General features: G+C 42.9%; 2 protein-coding genes across 3 annotated transcripts in view; both read left to right on the forward strand.

Moving 5' to 3' along the window:
- LOC113842418 (cystatin-A-like) overlaps positions 1 to 6010 on the forward strand; it is a 35791-nt gene extending 29781 nt beyond the window's left edge. Inside the window, exons 1-3 of one of the 2 annotated variants that reach the window (XM_027449722.3) lie at positions 2576 to 2731; positions 3314 to 3415; positions 5781 to 6010. In XM_027449722.3, coding sequence (XP_027305523.3) covers positions 2666 to 2731; positions 3314 to 3415; positions 5781 to 5915 — 303 coding nt within the window. In that variant the 5' untranslated portion in view covers positions 2576 to 2665 and the 3' untranslated portion in view covers positions 5916 to 6010. Of the gene's footprint in view, positions 1 to 2575; positions 2732 to 3313; positions 3416 to 5780 lie in introns of those variants that run through there. The other variant, XM_072043606.1, reaches the window with a different exon arrangement.
- Positions 6011 to 14606: 8596 nt separating this feature from the next.
- On the forward strand, positions 14607 to 18039 carry LOC139998562 (cystatin-A-like). Its single transcript, XM_072033057.1, has 3 exons — positions 14607 to 14758; positions 15339 to 15440; positions 17810 to 18039. Exons 1-3 carry the CDS (start codon positions 14693 to 14695, stop codon positions 17942 to 17944), a joined length of 303 nt encoding a protein of 100 aa, XP_071889158.1. The 5' UTR covers positions 14607 to 14692; the 3' UTR covers positions 17945 to 18039.
- Positions 18040 to 19543: the final 1504 nt, after the last annotated feature.

A 19543-nucleotide genomic window follows, 5' to 3' on the forward strand; every position in this document is an offset into this window, starting at 1 on the left:
GTCTGTGAGATGTCAGCATTTCAAAGCGACTTTATGAGCTGTGTGTGCGAGAGAGCACTGCATCCTGGTGTTAGATGCATTTTGAGACATCCGTTAATACATCTGTTGAAAGACAACGGGCTAATATTCATGTGTAAACTTCAGAGTCAGCTGAACAGTTAAGGTTGGCTTCCCTTCCCTTCTGCACAACTCTGCGTTCTGGGGGAAGAAAAAGGTTCTTGTGCTTTGAAGACAAAACCCAACAAACCCAGAAGTGTGGAATGACTTCCACTCAATATTAAAATCTTTAGTTTCACTCCTACTGTCTACCTGAGATTATAACCTAACTTGCCTTTGTACTCAGCGCATTTCTTAGTAATCAGAAGCAAGAGATCTCCAGAGGGGTTGCGTTGCTTTGGGAACCGAATCAGAATACCTTCCAAGGCCATTAGTGAGATCTGCATCCTGGTGAGTGGAGAAATTTCTAAACTGGCTTGGTTTAGCCCTGGTGCTGTGCTGTTATTGGATATACTCTGTGACTTGTGGCCTCAGCGTGGTGAGCTGGCTCTCCCAGTTAGCTACCTCTTCTGTCTTGCTGTGTGAATGAGACATGTCGTAGGAACATGGCAGAAGACGATCAGTGTTTGAATGAATCAGCAATGTCTTGAACAAAAGAAAGAGATTGAACCCATTGGCTTGAATTGTCCTTCCCTCTATGAATGGGTCTATGAGGATCTCCTCATCTGGTGTGGTGAACTGAGAGAAAATGGAAAACTTCCAACACCCGCCACTCCCTTTTTTCCCAAGAACTGTGAATGTTGTTCACTTTGTTCAGGAAGTGGTATTAGGACAGCAGTTTTTCCTCATCCAGCTTTCATCCAGTTACACAACACTGCTGCTCAAGCTTGGGGCATTCTGCAACATCCTGGTTTGTAACATGCTCTTATCTTGATCTGTATACCATTGAATTTAGACCCCCGTCAGTCCTGGTTCTTCAATCTCAGGCTCTATGTACCAAGAACAGTCTTGAAGTTAGATATGAAGCACGTTTTCAGTCTGTTGCATCACTCGTTATCTGTGAGGAGGTCAATAAGCAGGAAATTGGCCCTGGAGTTTCAAGAAAAACATAAATGTTCCTGCATATAAAATCTGTCTTGATTGTCTGAGTGCTGGGAAATGCTGAGTGAGGCTTTGCTGCATTTCCTGAATGTACGGACTGGTCACCTGCATGTGGGTGAAGAGGCTAGAGGCTTCTAGTTTCAGCCCTAACCAACTGTCTTAGTGTATGGATGGCTGGAGACGGTCATTTACCTTTCTTGCTGGCATGGAGCCATTATACACATAAGATTTTAAGGTGCTCCTTACATTTACTACTATTATTATTAGTGTTTTACATGGCTTTTTGCTCCTGCTTGCACCATTTCTCCCCTCGTCCAGTTCTGATTATGATTAGACCCCTCTCTTTACAGAGCTTGAAACCAAGGTAACCCTAATGCATTTCTTGCTGTTGTTGCTTGTAACTATACCTTGTTCACTTTGTGCTTTGAACGACTCTTTGTCTATGGATCCCACTGTAAAGAGGGCTTTGACTTCTGTACGTGATTTACCTGACGACTTCTTTCCTGATGTAAAAGTATTATTGCAACAATCAGAAACTGCTCTCGAGCCTTATTGGTCTAATGCAAGTTTGAATGCTCAATGTTATTACAGCCACCAGCTTTGCAGATTTGATTTTTACCAAACCACCATCCCCTTACAAAAAGCTTCTGCCAGGTCACAGGACTTAGCGCCTGCTGGCACAGACATGGCCCCAGAAGAAGCATTGGCTTGTTAACAGGATTATACAAAATACCTGGGTGCAACTTTAATCTAACTGGAAAATACCTGTCTTTACAGAAACTAGTATTGCTCCGGAGGCACAACAGGAATTTCCTTTGAGAAACTGGAAATATTTATCCCCAGTTTAATTTTGGCCCAAGGGTATTTCCTATTTTCCAGTGCAAGCTGGGGTAAAGGTAAAAAAGTATCCAGGTTTTGAAATCTCCCATGAATCCCTGTGTGAACTTGATGTGCGTACGATGGTTCAGGCTGGGATCTTGTACAAACAGGAGTCAAAGCACCAAGACTCTTCATAATGTCAAGCCTAAACCTCCCCTGGTGCAGCTGGACACCATTCCCTCGGGTCCTACTGCTGGTCACTAAAGAGAACAGATCAGTGTCTGCCCTTCTGCTCCCCCTCTTGAGGAAGCTGTAGGCCGCGATGAGGTCTCCCCTCATTTGTTAAGGGTTAAACTGGAAGGCATACCTTGTGATTCCAGCTTTGTTTGCCACAAACATTTTTCTACTCAGAAGTGGCATGTTACAATGTATGCAAAGAACAGTCTTAGGAATACCAGGATGTACTATGTTTCATCACAATGTAATCCTACCGATGACAGGCTTATTCTCAGGAAACCCCTTGATCAGACCTCTGCGCATTAAACACTTTTCCTGAAGCCGTTCAAGTTGCCAGCCAGGAGATATTCTGATTAAGATTAGAGAAGTGATTGGTTTTATTTGTTAATAGTCATAGGACTCCATGGTACCTAGAGGTATATATATACAAGGTGCCTGGTGATTCTTCTCAGACCACTCTGGACTTCCCTCCTCAGAACCACCCATCATTTCGGAGACGTTACCTGCCACCATGGAGACTGGGGGCTTATCTGAAACTAAGCCTGCTACTCCAGAAGTCCAGCATATTGCTGACCAGGTGAGTTGCAACCTATCTAAAGATAGAGTCTGTGTGAAGGGTGAATCTTGTGCCAAGGCTGGGAGACCAGGGAGACCAGGTGGTGATACTGAGTGTTGAAAGTGAAGCAAATGCCCTTGCCAGGAAGTATTTTTCTCAGTGTTCTGCGTGGGCACTGTGCAAGTAAGACAAACCCAAATCACTTCTCTGTTTCATCCTTGTCCATAGGCAGGCATACTACTGGCTACCTCCACTTAATCTTTGAATACAATCAAAAGACCAGCTCTGCTGTTCTTGCACTGTGGTTGCTATATTTGAAAGGAGAAGATTGTACCTGATAAGTACTGATATGCAGCTTTTAGGAAAAAAATGTTTAGAAAGCCTAACTCTAATGTGATGTTAAAGAATGCTGGAGGCAACACTTGAAATAGGAAAGAATGCTGGAGATGTGCTTGTAAATTGAATTATTTTGATGGTTCTGGGTTTATTTTCTTACAGATACGTGTTTAGAAATATGAAAATTGGAGTAGTAGAAGGGAAGGAACAGCCTAAATATGAACCTCCCAACAGTTGTTGTTTTTTTTTTTCTTTTTCTTTTTACAGGTGAAGGCAGAATTTGAAAGAAGGGAAGACAGAACATTTGATATCTTTCAAGCCATAGAATATAGGACTCAGGTGGTTGCTGGAACGAACTACTTCATTAAGGTTTGTATGTTTTATAAGAGGGATTACTTTGTAGTCCAACCATTTAGGTGACTTGCATAGTGGCTTATAGCAAGAAAGGGAAGCAAATGTAGAAAACCTGATGTGACCAACAAGAATCAACACTATCTCTAGCTGCTTATAAAATTCCTCTGTCATTGCTCTAGAATAGAAGTATAAAAACTTAAACAACATTCACTGTGCTTCTTGAGATGTGAATGGTCATCTCACTTGAAGACAGTGGATAGCCTTCTCAGCTCAAATTATCTAAACTAGCTGGAACTGTGCTCTCCTGTTGCCTTTCAAGGCAAAGCAGCAGATTTCATATTCCCTCTTGTGTCCTCCAGTAGTGTTTATGATGATTAATTTGAAGCCAGCCTGAGCATTTGATGGAGAGTTAGTCCATTTTTTAATTTAATGGGAGCATCCCAGATTCTTCTGATCGGTTTTATATGCAAGCACGTGTGCTGATCCTTTGATTCTGTGTCTTCTGGTGCAGAGGTACAGCCTGCCTGTTCTTTCTTTAGTTCAAACAAACAAACAAACAAACAAACAAACAAACAAACCACTTTTCAGACGAATGTAGTGCAATTCATCCTCTATTGGAAAAACTTACCCATGAATTTCGGCACTTTCCTGAGAAGTAACATATAAGAAATTGCAAGTCATATCCTGCAAGCAGAACTGAAGGCTTGAAAACATTGCTTAGAGGCAGGCTGGCTTTCTGTACATAGCACGAACCCTGCATGTGACTGCTCTAATATAACCTCACGTATGTGTGGATATAAGGCTGGGTAGGATGCGCTCTCTTGACAAGAGTCAGAGTTTGTTTGTTTATGGAAGAGAACTGGCAGATAGGGTTTGGGGAACAGTGATTCTCGCAGAGACATAAAGAGCATTTGCTCTCAGATGCCCGTATTTAGCTGATCCCAGGAAGGACAGATAGTGCCAAACCTCCTTTCCTGAGTCCTTCCTTAACCTAACTGTTAACAGCTATTTCTACATTCTGTGGGTACAAGGGAACAGTACTGACAGGCCACCTACTTGTATGGCCAGGTTGAGTCTTACTTAAACAACTGATGTTTATCCTTCCCCTGCTCCTGTGAGATGTGCCTTCATTTTGTGGTCGAGGTAGTGAGTAATGAAGAGAAACGACTCATAGTAAGGCTACGGTAGAGCCAGAAGTCACGCCCAGTTAGATTTCTTCCCTTAGTGCTTATTGCTGACCTAGGCAACCACATGTGTAAAGCACTTGCCTGCTGTCCATGGTAAGCCTACCAAGTACTGAGTAGCCTACCTACTACTGAGGAGCCTGACCAAGCTACTCAGAAGTTAAGACTGATATGTAATCAAACTTAATAAACTCATTTATAGCACTGGTGACTGGTGCTGTCTTTCCCAGTTTTGCAAGTGACAGGAAACACTTCTTCAGTTTAGCGTTAACTGGAGTGAGCTCTTTTATACTTGGATATTTTCCAGATCACTAATATTTTAACAACAAATTTACAGCTGAGATGTAATGCAGACAACAACAAACATAGTGCAACACTGCAGTCACCAGAAGGCATGTAAAGACCTCTTAAGAGCCTAAGGCATTAAGCCTTCCCTTTATACCGTAGACCTCACACACTAAGAGTTGAGCACCTGTTGTATTTGGCTCTGTATGCAGGAAATTCTGTGCAACTGTGTAGGAAATCTTTGCGAGGGCTTTCTGGAGGGGAAGGCAAGTTTATTTTAAAATGATTTCATCCGCTCATGCACATCCCTGCAAGCACAAAGACATGTCATGTTGTCTGTCCAGGCAGCAGCCTGTTTCCAGTAAGAAAGACCAGGGATCTTGGCTTTCAAGTTGTCATGGCATCTCTGGGGTTGTTCTTAAGACCATGTGAAAGTTTTGGATAGATCTTTTTGTACCGTCTAGGAGCTGATATGGTGTCTGCATCTTATCCCTTCTCTGAGCCATTAGGACTTAGGCTTTTGTCTCCTGCTCTAAATGTCCTGAGAAGTTTGAAGCTGATGGACAAGGATCTCAAAGAGCTAAATGGAATGCCATCAAAAACTTTCTCCTTTTGTTTTTTTTCTTTTTTTTTTTTTTTCTGGTGCTTCTACACTCAAGAAGTCCTTGTTTTCCATTAACATCTTTCTGATGTTTTTTACGTGTTTTATTACAATCTGTGATGCATAGAGACTGAGTTCTCCATGTATTTCCTGCCACCTGTTACCATCCAGACTTGGGCTAAGAGTCACTGCAGTAGAAGTGAAGATATGCCTAAACTTAAGCTTCTGAGAGAAGATATCCCTCCAAGTATGTAAGAGCACCTTTTAGTTTCACACATGATCCTCATTCTCCTGCTGTTCTGGTTTCCAGGTCCAAATTTCTGAGTCTTATACTGGCTACGCCCACTTAAGGGTGTTCCAAGCCCTTCCTCAGGAGAAACAAGGTCCCAGCCTTGTCAGGTATCAAACCGGCAAAACCAGAGATGATCCGCTGGACTACTTCTGAGAGATGGTGGGGAATGTTTCCCGACTTCTGCAAGTTGCACGGGGATTCTGCCTGTGTCAGTAAACGCATGAGAATAAAATAAGTTTTGAAAGCTGTGTTCATCTCCTGCTTGTTGTGTCTGAGTCTGCCGCCTGTCTAAAGCTTGAGAGGGCTCTGAAATACTAGTCAGAGCTGTTCCTGCCACCTAAGGTGCTGTAGCTCTAAGACAGAGTACACTCCTTTTCTCTCTTCTTTCCTAGTACTGTCAGTGTTTTTAGGTGTAACAGGCTACCTGTTTCTTGGTTTTGCTCTTAGTGCATTAAACACAAGCTACTGGCTGCTAGGGGAGGAATTGAGGAGCCGAACGGTGTGCCCCTCTGTAAGGGCAGCTTGACTGGTTAGGGTTGGGTGAGGAAAGGCACGACCTACTCCAAGTAGCACGAAGAGCGACCTCCTGCTGCAGCAGGAAGAGCTCAGTCCCAGCACCCAGGCCCCAGATCAAAGCGTTACCATCATGATTACTGAGCATGGTTTACTGGAGATGCATGCAGCTCATTCCTTTTTTTGTAGCAGCAGGAACTGGCAATTAGATCAATTTTCAGTTAAGCTCTGAGGGAACAAAAGAAGAAAGCAACCCCAAACCATGACAACCATATTTTTGTGTTAGCAGCTGCTTCGGTAGGTGCTCTTGAATTACACCCGGTGCAATCCAAGCCAATGAGTTTGGGCATGCGTTAAGTCTAGCATTATCTGTGCTAGCTGACCTCTCTCACAATACCATTTGGCAATAAGTTTAGCTTTTTTGAACCATATAAAATACTTCGGGATGGAGAGTTGACCAGCAACAAAAAATACCATTTCCAGAAGCCCCTTATTTTAGCAAAACAAGCAGTGCATAACAGCCCTGACATATTCCACCAATGTTCTAAGTTGGAAGTGTGGGAGGACTCTTTGGGCTGATGCGAGCAAAAGAATATATGCAAAAAAGTAGTCTGAGCTCCCTGAAGTTCCCCTTAATAGTTAGGAAGCAGAACATGCTCTAAACCGTGCTAGAACATGCTCTAAACCGTGCATGCTCACACAGCATTCCTGCCCCAAGAGGCATAAGAATGTGCATGTGTAGTTTCTTCAGTGTGGAAGCAAGAATCTGCCCTGGTGTCATACACAGGTGGGCTGTTTCTTCTCAGTTCAGAATGCAGCACCACCTCTCCCAAAGTAAAATGTCAAAATTTTCAACACACACACACACACACCTGACCTCCAACCCCTATCCTTCGTCCCCAAAGCCTTTCTTGTTGCCTCACCCAATTAAAACAAAGTATTTCTAAGTAAAACAAATATTCATGTAAACACAGATGTGGTGCTTAGTGGCACGGTTTAACAATGGAATTGGCAGTGTTAGGTTAAGGGTTGGACCAGATGATCTTAGAGGTCTTTTTCAACTGAAGTGATTCTATGATTTAGTCATCTGGAATGTGAAAAAGTCTCACGGAAAAAAAAAACGAACAAGATAGTAACTATTATTGAAAAAGTGGCAAAGAAAACATAGACATGCCGGTGAAATATACCATCTAAATTTGAGAGAACTACTTACTCTTATTACTGCATAAATGCTTTTACAGTCTGAATTCCTTTCTAGGACTTTTCCTTAGCATCCAGAGAAACATCAAATTAAAAAACAAACAAACAAACTCATACACCCTCTACTGGATATTATATCCTACTGCTGCAAGAGAAAAAACATGATTACCAAGGGAATGTTTCTTTCCAAAGACTGCAGTACTCCTCTTTTCCCTTGCTCTCTGAATCTTTTCTGTTCAAGTCCACCTTCCGGTATTTGCCAATAAAATACATAGTATACCTTAAATCTACAGATGTATTCACTGTTGCAAAACTGTACATAAAAAGATGCATGTTTTTCTCTTGCTGCTTGCTGCAAATCCACAAGTGCTAGTGTCTCTCCCCTGCAACTTCCAGACCTGGGAAGTCCACAAACACGACTCAGGCACAGTATTCTGGTTGAGGTGCACTGTAGCCAGTGCAGCTCCTCGGGTTTGCATTAGCAAAAGGTGAAAGGAGAGCTATGTGATTCATTCAGATACTGTGCAGTAAGAGAATGGCATGAGAGAAAGAGGTTGTCTTTTTCCAGCTTTGTTAGAAAACAAAACAAAACAAAAGATATTTTCTTGTTTTTTGTTGGAACAGGAGTCAACCTTTTGCAGCCTAGGAGGGATTCCACTGCCCCGTGTCCTTTACCCTGATAAAGTAGTTTGTTCCAGCAACCACCTGAGCCTGAAACTCCACTGCAGTGAAGACATCAAAGGTTTTCCCTTCTTTTTCTTCTAGCTGAGGCTTCACCTTAAGGAAACATCAAGTTATTAAGACTGATGCAATACTCCAGTATTTAGGACTGAAGGCTCACGCTATCAGTGTGCCTGATTACCCTGAAGGTCTTTTTTTGTGTGTTAAAGCAAGGCCAGGAGCCTAGATAGGCAGCACAGCCAAGACAGTGATGTGATTCCGTCATCACAGACAGAGACCAAGTCTGGAGACAGCCTCTACCAAAGCACCGTGTTGTGATTCTAGAAGATTTATGTTGATGTTATTCCCACTGTTAACATCTCAGCATCCCTTTCTGTCCTGTGTATTTAACAACAAATATAAAGCGGTTTCCTATGTACATCCACAAGACCTTAGGTCTTTTAAAAAGAGAAGATTTAAAACGTATGTGATCTGTTCAAAAAGAAGAGGGCTGTCTTCAGAGTTAACGGACAGGCCTCCAAAAAGCAAGCTTGGAAAGCAACACACCCCAGATTGAGGCTTTACAACACTGGCCAGTTCTACCATCATTTAATAACTGCAATATGAAGCGTTTCAAACTGTAAATATTCCCCCCCCCCCGAAAAATAAAATAAAATAAATAAAATAAAATAACATAAAATAAAATAATATAAAATAAACAAAATAAAATAAAATAAAATAAAATAAAATAAAATAAAATAAAATAAAATAAAATAAAATAAAATAAAATAAACAAGCATTCTGTGTCATTGTTTCCAGTTTCCAGAGCGTAAAACCTGTGCTCAGGAAGTCAGAATAACTCGCCCAGTACCCCTGATAGGAACACGAGCTCTCATGCGTTGCTTGCACCTTTTCTGTCCCACACTTGTCTGCCTAGAACATCATGGCTATACAGCAAGATTCCTGGGTAGGAAAGGAGATTATATTCTTTGTTCACAAGGGCAATATGAAATAGTCATGGAATCCCTGCTGCAAGCTTGGTGCTACCCAGAAGGCCTTCTTCATTTCTCTGCATCATTAGGAAGCCCTCACTCCACTCCTAGCACAACAGTAACAACAGAGAACAGATTTTCTCTTTTCAGGTATATTACACTTCTTCTTTGTACATGAATACATTTGCTATCCTGCCTGCATCCCAGCCTGGGGGAAGTGAGCACGACTGCCACCACTCAGATGCTGGACCAAACTCTGGTGCTTTTCTGTACACAAGAGTGGATTCGGAATGTTAGGAAGCATGGTGGAGGGCAACGTCAGTATCCCACTGTCCCTATCCTGTCCTGTGCTCCCTAACTAACCCTAGATGCTGTGCAGGTTTGGTTTCACAGGTCTCAGAATACCCCAGCTCAGCACATTTTCTATTTCCTCCACAAAGCTCAGCACTAGGCTCGGTGGCTCCCAACAGCTCAGAGTCACATGCAGCTGTAGCTTGTTGGGGTATCATGGCAATGACTCACCACAGCGTATGACAAATGGACATCCTGACACAGTCTGGAGAACTGAGAGAGAAGTAATCCGTGAAAGGCCCAAGTTCAACCCACTCTGCTAATCCATGATCAAGGTCCAGATCTGGGGGTCCCGGTGGGCGGTACACTAAGCATGCACCAGCAGCGTGCCCTGGTAGTAATGACGGCTAACAGCACACTGGGCTGCATCAGCAGGAGTCGAGGCAGAAGAGAGAGTAAAGTGATTATTGCCCTTTACTTGGCACTCGTCAGAGCACATTGAGAACTCTTTAAGATCTCCCTGGAGCCTTGTCTTCTCCAGGCTGAACAATCCCAATTCCTTCTGTCTGTCTTCAGAGGAGAGGTGCTCCAGCCCCTTGATCATCTTTGTGGCCTAGGACATGGTTGGCTTTCTGGGCTGCAGGTGCACACGTGCTGTCTGTGAGGTGGGATGTTTTGTGATGGGATGTAAGTGGCACTGGTGTAGCTGTGGGCCATGCTAAACGAGTGCTGATAAAATGGTCTCTGTGTCTAGTGCCCCCTTTCCATTCTGGGATCTTGCTTAGTCTGTGACTGAATGCTCTTTCAGCTTTGCCATCAAGGTAGTCACAACATTACTGGGCCTCTTGATGTCACGTGTATCAAATACTGGACCCAACAAATACCTGGATTTCATCCCTTTTCTGGTTGAAACTTTGTTTCTGCAAGTAAAAGCACTTTAACGAGAAGCTTAGATGTTGTGGCACTAGGGGAAGCTGGTGTGCTGCCTCTAAGAGGAACTGTACGGAGGGTGGAGTGGAGTGGAGACATCGCGGCCAGGCTCCGTGTTAAGATGGGAACTCAAAGGTGTACAACGGAACTGATAAGCTGCATATTTGCTACCCTGGGCCAATGGCCTGCCTTGTTTTTGACAAAATGCTGTCCTTTTGGTGAACTTTGCTCATTATAATATCATTATAATACCAAAACACACCTCCATCCCCAAAGCTACCCACCTCCAAGGTGCGACCACCCTGCACTGAGCATGTGCTCTAACTTTAAACAAAAGTGAGAAAATTTAGCACTAATCATAAGAAAGGTGTGTATGACTAGAGTCACTCAATCTCCACCTACTAGAGAGAAAATAATATAAATTGGATTAAGAGAGAGGGGATGTTAGGGAAGATACCATCCTGACTTCTGGGACCAGTTGACGGGCTGAGCGTCTCTTCCCCCCTCCCACAATTGGGACACCTTTGGGTGAGATTTGAACACTTGGTTATAGTGGGTGTCTCTGCAGAAACACAGAAATCTCTGTAGGGTCTTTGTACCTTTTTAACGCATGAATTGCCAGGCTGTGTATTTCATGCATGTTAGCTTGCTTTTGCAGACAGTAAATCATTGCTGGCAATCCAAAGAACCTGTGTCCCTCTTGCTGTAATAAATTGCATTGAATTGCATTGTTCCTAGCTGTGACAGTTCTCATTGAATGTGACTGTTAAGGATGTGTTATATTGTTGGTAAATCTGTGAATGTGATAGTTCAGTACTCTGAATCCAACCGGACCCACGTCGGTTAATTCTTTATTGGTGAATCTGTGACTGCGATAGTTTGGTACCCTGAATCTGTCCGGACCCATAATGGGTAATTGGCTACCCCTCTTAACGTGACAGAGCTGTAATGAGGATGGCTGTTCTTTTCAAGGCAACGTTCCAAATGTTGTTTCATTACAGACAGTGTTTGATGGAAGGAGGTTTAGGCTGCCTTAGATAGCCCGTTGCCACTGATGAACAAGTCTGTGAGATGTCAGCATTTCAAAGCGACTTCATGAGCTGTGTGTGTGAGAGAGCACTGCATCCTGGTGTTAGATGTATCACTGCATTTTGAGACAGCCGTTAATACATCTGTTGAAAGACAATGGGCTAATATTCATGTGTAAACTTCAGAGTCAGCTGAACAGTTAAGGTTGGCTTCCCTTCCCTTCTGCACAACTCTGCATTCTGGGGAAGAAAAAGGTTCTTGTGCTTTGAAGACAAAACCCAACAAACCCAGAAGTGTGGAATGACTTCCACACATTATTAAAATCTTTAGTTTCATTCCTACTGTCTACCTGAGATTATAACCTAACTTGCCTTTGTACTCAGCGCATTTCTTAGTAATCAGAAGCAAGAGTTCTCCAGAGGGGTTGCGTTGCTTTGGGAACCAAATCAGAATACCTTCCAAGGGCATTAGTGAGATCTGCATCCTGGTGAGTGGAGAAATTTCTAAACTGGCTTGGTTTAGCCCTGGTGCTGTGCTGTTATTGGATGTACTCTGTGACTTGTGGCCTCAGCGTGGTGAGCTGGCTCTCCCAGTTAGCTACCTCTTCTGTCTTGCTATGTGAATGAGACATGTGGTAGGAACGTGGCAGAAGACGATCAGTGTTTGAATGAATCAGCAATGTCTTGTACACATGAAAGAGATTGAACCCATTGGCTTGAATTGTCCTTCCCCCTATGAATGGGGCTATGAGGATCTCATCTGGCGTGGTGAACTGCGAGAAAATGGAAAACTTCCAACACCTGCCACTCCCTTTATTCCCAAGAACTGTGAATGTTGTTCACTTTGTTCAGGAAGTGGTATTAGGACAGCAGTTTTTCCTCATTCAGCTTTCATCCAGTTACACAACACTGCTGCTCAAGCTTGGGGCATTCTGCAACATCCTGGTTTGTAACATGCTCTTATCTTGATCTGTATACCATTGAATTTAGACCCCAGTCAGTCCTGGTTCTTCAATCTCAAGCTCTATGTACCAAGAACAGTCTTGAAGTTAGATATGAAGCACGTTTTCAGTCTGTTGCATCACTCGTTATCTGTGAGGAAGTCAATAAGCAGGAAATTGGCCCTGGAGTTTCAAGAAAAACATAAATGTTCCTGCATATAAAATCTGTCTTGATTGTCTGAGTGCTGGGAAATGCTGAGTGAGGCTTTGCTGCATTTCCTGAATGTATGGAGTGGTCACCTGCATGTGGGTGAAGAGGCAAGAGGCTTCTAGTTTGAGCCCTAACCAACTGTCTTAGGGTATGGATGGCTGGAGACGGTCATTTACCTTTCTTGCTGGCATGGAGCCATTATACACATAAGATTTTAAGGTGCTCCTTACATTTACTGTTAATATTATTAGTGCTTTATATGGCTTTTTGCTCCTGTTTGCACCATTTCTCCCCTCGTCCAGTTCTGATTATGATTAGACCCCTCTCTTTACAGAGCTTGAAACCAAGGTAACCCTAATGCATTTCTTGCTATTGTTGCTTGTAACTATACCTTGTTCACTTTGTGCTTTGAACGACTCTTTGTCTATGGATCCCACTGTAAAGAGGGCTTTGTCTTCTGTACGTGATTTACCTGACGACTTCTTTCCTGATGTAAAAGTATTATTGCAACAATCAGAAACTGCTCTCGAGCCTTATTGGTCTAATGCAAGTTTGAATGCTCAATGTTATTACAGGCACCAACTTTGCAGATTTGATTTTTACCAAATCACCATCCCCTTACAAAAGACTTCTGCCAGGTCACAGGCCTTAGCGCCTGCTGGCACAGACATGGCCCCAGAAGAAGCATTGGCTTGTTAACAGGATTATACAAAATACCTGGGTGCAACTTTAATCTAACTGGAAAATACCTGTCTTTACAGAAACTAGTATTGCTCCAGAGGGACAACAGGAATTTCCTTTGAGAAACTGGAAATATTTATCCCCAGTTAAATTTTGGCCCAAGGGTATTTCCTATTTTCCAGTGCAAGCTGGGGTAAAGGTAAAAAAGTATCCAGGTTTTGAAATCTCCCATGAATCTCTGTGTGAACTTGATGTGCGTAAAATGGTTCAGGCTGGGATCTTGTACAAACAGGAGTCAAAGCACCGAGTCTCTTTTTGTGGTATGGCTTACTTGTGAGAACAGCAAGACCTTGTTTCCAAACAGATCCAAACAGGATACGGACCACACAAGCCCACGTCAGGGTACCAGGCAAAAGGAGCGGAATCATTAATCAGAAAAACTTGGAACTGGTTAAGGGGGCTAAAACACTGGCTAAAATTGGTTAAAACATGGTATCAAGTTATCACTGCTAAATGTAACTTTTCTTTTTCTCGTCCTTACAAAGTAGCTGTGTACAAAGATGCTACAGGGACCTGCAGGCTGGCACTCTGTCCTTGTAATAACATACCAATTCCAAGATTAGCCATGGATGCTACATCCCAAAAGGGGGCCATTTCCTGTATCAGCGGCGGGTGCTCAACATCCCAGTTTAGCAAGGAAAGGGCAATTCATAGAACCACGGAATCACAGAATATCCCGAGCTGGATGGGACCCACAAGAATCACAGAGTCCAACACCTGGCACCACAGAGCTCTACCCCAAAATTCAGACCGTATGACTAAGAGCACAATCCAAGTGCTTCTTAAACTCTGACAGGCTTGCTGCCATGACTATGTTCCAGGGAACCTGTTCCAGTATGCGACCATCCTGTCTGTGAAGAACCTCTTCCTGATGTCGAGCCTAAACCTCCCCTGGTGCAGCTGGACACCATTCCCTCGGGTCCTACTGCTGGTCACTAAAGAGAACAGATCAGTGTCTGCCCTTCTGCTCCCCCTCTTGAGGAAGCTGTAGGCCGCGATGAGGTCTCCCCTCATTTGTTAAGGGTTAAACTGGAAGGCATACCTTGTGATTCCAGCTTTGTTTGCCACAAACATTTTTCTACTCAGAAGTGGCATGTTACAATGTATGCAAAGAACAGTCTTAGGAATACCAGGATGTACTATGTTTCATCACAATGTAATCCTACCGATGACAGGCTTATTCTCAGGAAACCCCTTGATCAGACCTCTGCGCATTAAACACTTTTCCTGAAGCCGTTCAAGTTGCCAGCCAGGAGATATTCTGATTAAGATTAGAGAAGTGATTGGTTTTATTTGTTAATAGTCATAGGACTCCATGGTACCTAGAGGTATATATATACAAGGTGCCTGGTGATTCTTCTCAGACCACTCTGGACTTCCCTCCTCAGAACCACCCATCATTTCGGAGACGTTACCTGCCACCATGGTGCCTGGGGGCTTATCTGAAACTAAGCCTGCTACTCCAGAAGTCCAGCATATTGCTGACCAGGTGAGTTGCAACCTATCTAAAGATAGAGTCTGTGTGAAGGGTGAATCTTGTGCCAAGGCTGGGAGACCAGGTGGTGATACTGAGTGTTGAAAGTGAAGCAAATGCCCTTGCCAGGAAGTATTTTTCTCAGCGTTCTGCGTGGGCACTGTGCAAGTAAGACAAACCCAAATCACTTCTCTGTTTCATCCTTGTCCATAGGCAGGCATACTACTGGCTACCTCCACTTAATCTTTGAATACAATCAAAAGACCAGCTCTGCTGTTCTTGCACTGTGGTTGCTATATTTGAAAGGAGCAGATTGTACCTGATAAGTACTGATATGCAGCTTTTAGGAAAAAAATGTTTAGAAAGCCTAACTCTAATGTGATGTTAAAGAATGCTGGAGGCAACACTTGAAATAGGAAAGAATGCTGGAGATGTGCTTGTAAATTGAATTATTTTGATGGTTCTGGGTTTGTTTTCTTACAGATACGTGTTTAGAAATATGAAAATTGGAGTAGTAGAAGGGAAGGAACAGCCTAAATATGAACCTCCCAACAGTTGTTGTTTTTTTTTTTTCTTTTTCTTTTTCTTTTTACAGGTGAAGGCAGAATTTGAAAGAAGGGAAGACAGAACATTTGATATCTTTCAAGCCATAGAATATAGGACTCAGGTGGTTGCTGGAACGAACTACTTCATTAAGGTTTGTATGTTTTATAAGAGGGATTACTTTGTAGTCCAACCATTTAGGTGACTTGCATAGTGGCTTATAGCAAGAAAGGGAAGCAAATGTAGAAAACCTGATGTGACCAACAAGAATCAACACTATCTCTAGCTGCTTATAAAATTCCTCTGTCATTGCTCTAGAATAGAAGTATAAAAACTTAAACAACATTCACTGTGCTTCTTGAGATGTGAATGGTCATCTCACTTGAAGACAGTGGATAGCCTTCTCAGCTCAAATTATCTAAACTAGCTGGAACTGTGCTCTCCTGTTGCCTTTCAAGGCAAAGCAGCAGATTTCATATTCCCTCTTGTGTCCTCCAGTAGTGTTTATGATGATTAATTTGAAGCCAGCCTGAGCATTTGATGGAGAGTTAGTCCATTTTTTAATTTAATGGGAGCATCCCAGATTCTTCTGATCGGTTTTATATGCAAGCACGTGTGCTGATCCTTTGATTCTGTGTCTTCTGGTGCAGAGGTACAGCCTGCCTGTTCTTTCTTTAGTTCAAACAAACAAACAAACAAACAAACAAACAAACAAACCACTTTTCAGACGAATGTAGTGCAATTCATCCTCTATTGGAAAAACTTACCCATGAATTTCGGCACTTTCCTGAGAAGTAACATATAAGAAATTGCAAGTCATATCCTGCAAGCAGAACTGAAGGCTTGAAAACATTGCTTAGAGGCAGGCTGGCTTTCTGTACATAGCACGAACCCTGCATGTGACTGCTCTAATATAACCTCACGTATGTGTGGATATAAGGCTGGGTAGGATGCGCTCTCTTGACAAGAGTCAGAGTTTGTTTGTTTATGGAAGAGAACTGGCAGATAGGGTTTGGGGAACAGTGATTCTCGCAGAGACATAAAGAGCATTTGCTCTCAGATGCCCGTATTTAGCTGATCCCAGGAAGGACAGATAGTGCCAAACCTCCTTTCCTGAGTCCTTCCTTAACCTAACTGTTAACAGCTATTTCTACATTCTGTGGGTACAAGGGAACAGTACTGACAGGCCACCTACTTGTATGGCCAGGTTGAGTCTTACTTAAACAACTGATGTTTATCCTTCCCCTGCTCCTGTGAGATGTGCCTTCATTTTGTGGTCGAGGTAGTGAGTAATGAAGAGAAACGACTCATAGTAAGGCTACGGTAGAGCCAGAAGTCACGCCCAGTTAGATTTCTTCCCTTAGTGCTTATTGCTGACCTAGGCAACCACATGTGTAAAGCACTTGCCTGCTGTCCATGGTAAGCCTACCAAGTACTGAGTAGCCTACCTACTACTGAGGAGCCTGACCAAGCTACTCAGAAGTTAAGACTGATATGTAATCAAACTTAATAAACTCATTTATAGCACTGGTGACTGGTGCTGTCTTTCCCAGTTTTGCAAGTGACAGGAAACACTTCTTCAGTTTAGCGTTAACTGGAGTGAGCTCTTTTATACTTGGATATTTTCCAGATCACTAATATTTTAACAACAAATTTACAGCTGAGATGTAATGCAGACAACAACAAACATAGTGCAACACTGCAGTCACCAGAAGGCATGTAAAGACCTCTTAAGAGCCTAAGGCATTAAGCCTTCCCTTTATACCGTAGACCTCACACACTAAGAGTTGAGCACCTGTTGTATTTGGCTCTGTATGCAGGAAATTCTGTGCAACTGTGTAGGAAATCTTTGCGAGGGCTTTCTGGAGGGGAAGGCAAGTTTATTTTAAAATGATTTCATCCGCTCATGCACATCCCTGCAAGCACAAAGACATGTCATGTTGTCTGTCCAGGCAGCAGTGGGTTTGCAGTAAGAAAGACCAGGGATCTTGGCTTTCAAGTTGTCATGGCATCTCTGGGGTTGTTCTTAAGACCATGTGAAAGTTTTGGATAGATCTTTTTGTACCGTCTAGGAGCTGATATGGTGTCTGCATCTTATCCCTTCTCTGAGCCATTAGGACTTAGGCTTTTGTCTCCTGCTCTAAATGTCCTGAGAAGTTTGAAGCTGATGGACAAGGATCTCAAAGAGCTAAATGGAATGCCATCAAAAACTTTCTCCTTTTGTTTTTTTTTTTTGTTTTTTTTTTTTTTCCTGGTGCTTCTACACTCAAGAAGTCCTTGTTTTCCACTAACATCTTTTTGATGTTTTTTAAGTGTTTTATTACAATCTGTGATGCATAGAGACTGAGTTCTCCACGTAGCTCCTGCCACCTGTTACCATCCAGACTTGGGCTAAGAGTCACTGAAGTAGAAGTGAAGATATGCCTGAACTTAAGCTTCTGAGAGAAGATATCCCTCCAAGTATGTAAGAGCACCTTTTAGTTTCACACATGATCCTCATTCTCCTGCTGTTCTGGTTTCTAGGTCCAAATTTCTGAGTCTTATACTGGCTACGCCCACTTAAGGGTGTTCCAAGCCCTTCCTCAGGAGAAACAAGGTCCCAGCCTTGTCAGTTATCAAACCGGCAAAACCAGAGATGATCCGCTGGACTACTTCTGAGAGATGGTGGGGAATGTTTTCCGACTTCTGCAAGTTGCACGGGGATTCTGCCTGTGTCAGTAAATGCATGAGAATAAAATAAGTTTTGAAAGCTGTGTTCATCTCCTGCTTGTTGTGTCTGAGTCTGCCGCCTGTCTATAGCTTGAGAGGGCTCTGAAATACTAGTCAGAGCTGTTTCTGCCACCTAAGGTGCTGTAGCTCTAAGACAGAGTACACTCCTTTTCTCTCTTCCTTCCTAGTACTGTCAGTGTTCTTAGGTGTAACAGGCTACCTGTTTCTTGGTTTTGCTCTTAGTGCACTAAACACAAGCTACTGGCTGCTAGGGGAGGAATTGAGGAGCCGAACGGTGTGCCCCTCTGTAAGGGCAGCTTGACTGGTTAGGGTTGGGTGAGGAAAGGCATGACCTACTCCAAGTAGCACGAAGAGCGACCTCCTGCTGCAGCAGGAAGAGCTCAGTCCCAGCACCCAGGCCCCAGATCAAAGCGTTACCATCATGATTACTGAGCATGGTTTACTGGAGATGCATGCAGCTCATTCCTTTTTTTGTAGCAGCAGGAACTGGCAATTAGATCAATTTTCAGTTAAGCTCTGAGGGAACAAAAGAAGAAAGCAACCCCAAACCATGACAACCATATTTTTGTGTTAGCAGCTGCTTCGGTAGGTGCTCTTGAATTACACCCGGTGCAATCCAAGCCAATGAGTTTGGGCTTGCATTAAGTCTAGCATTATCTGTGCTAGCTGACCTCTCTCACAATACCATTTGGCAATAAGTTTAGCTTTTTTGAACCATATAAAATACTTCGGGATGGAGAGTTGACCAGCAACAAAAAATACCATTTCCAGAAGCCCCTTATTTTAGCAAAACAAGCAGTGCATAAGAACCCTGATGTATTCCTCCAGTGTTCTTACGTTGGGAGTGTGGGAGGACTCTTTGGGCTGATGCGAGCAAAAGAATATATGCAAAAAAGTATTCTGAGCTCCCTGAAGTTCCCCTTAATAGTTAGGAAGCAGAACATGCTCTAAACCGTGCTAGAACATGCTCTAAACCGTGCATGCTCACACAGCATTCCTGCTCCAAGAGGCATAAGAATGTGCATGTGTAGTTTCTTCAGTGTGGAAGCAAGAATCTGCCCTGGTGTCATACACAGGTGGGCTGTTTCTTCTCAGTTCAGAATGCAGCACCACCTCTCCCAAAGTAAAATGTCAAAATTTTCAATACACATGCACACACACACACCTGACCTCCAACCCCCATCCTTCGCCCCCAAAGCCTTTCTTGTTGCCTCACACAATTAAAACAAAGTATTTCTAAGTAAATCAAATATTCATGTAAACACAGATGTGGTGCTTAGTGGCACGGTTTAACAATGGAATTGGCAGTGTTAGGTTAAGGGTTGGACCAGATGATCTTAGAGGTCTTTTTCAACTGAAGTGATTCTATGATTTAGTCATCTGGAATGTGAAAAAGGCTCACGGAAAAAAAAACGAACAAGATAGTAACTATTATTGAAAATGGCAAAGAAAACATAGACATGCTGGTGAAATATACCATCTAAATTTGAGAGAAGTACTTACTCTTATTACTGCATAAATGCTTTT

Source organism: Anas platyrhynchos, chromosome 1 (genome assembly GCF_047663525.1).
Source record: "Anas platyrhynchos isolate ZD024472 breed Pekin duck chromosome 1, IASCAAS_PekinDuck_T2T, whole genome shotgun sequence".
NCBI lineage: Eukaryota > Metazoa > Chordata > Aves > Anseriformes > Anatidae > Anas > Anas platyrhynchos.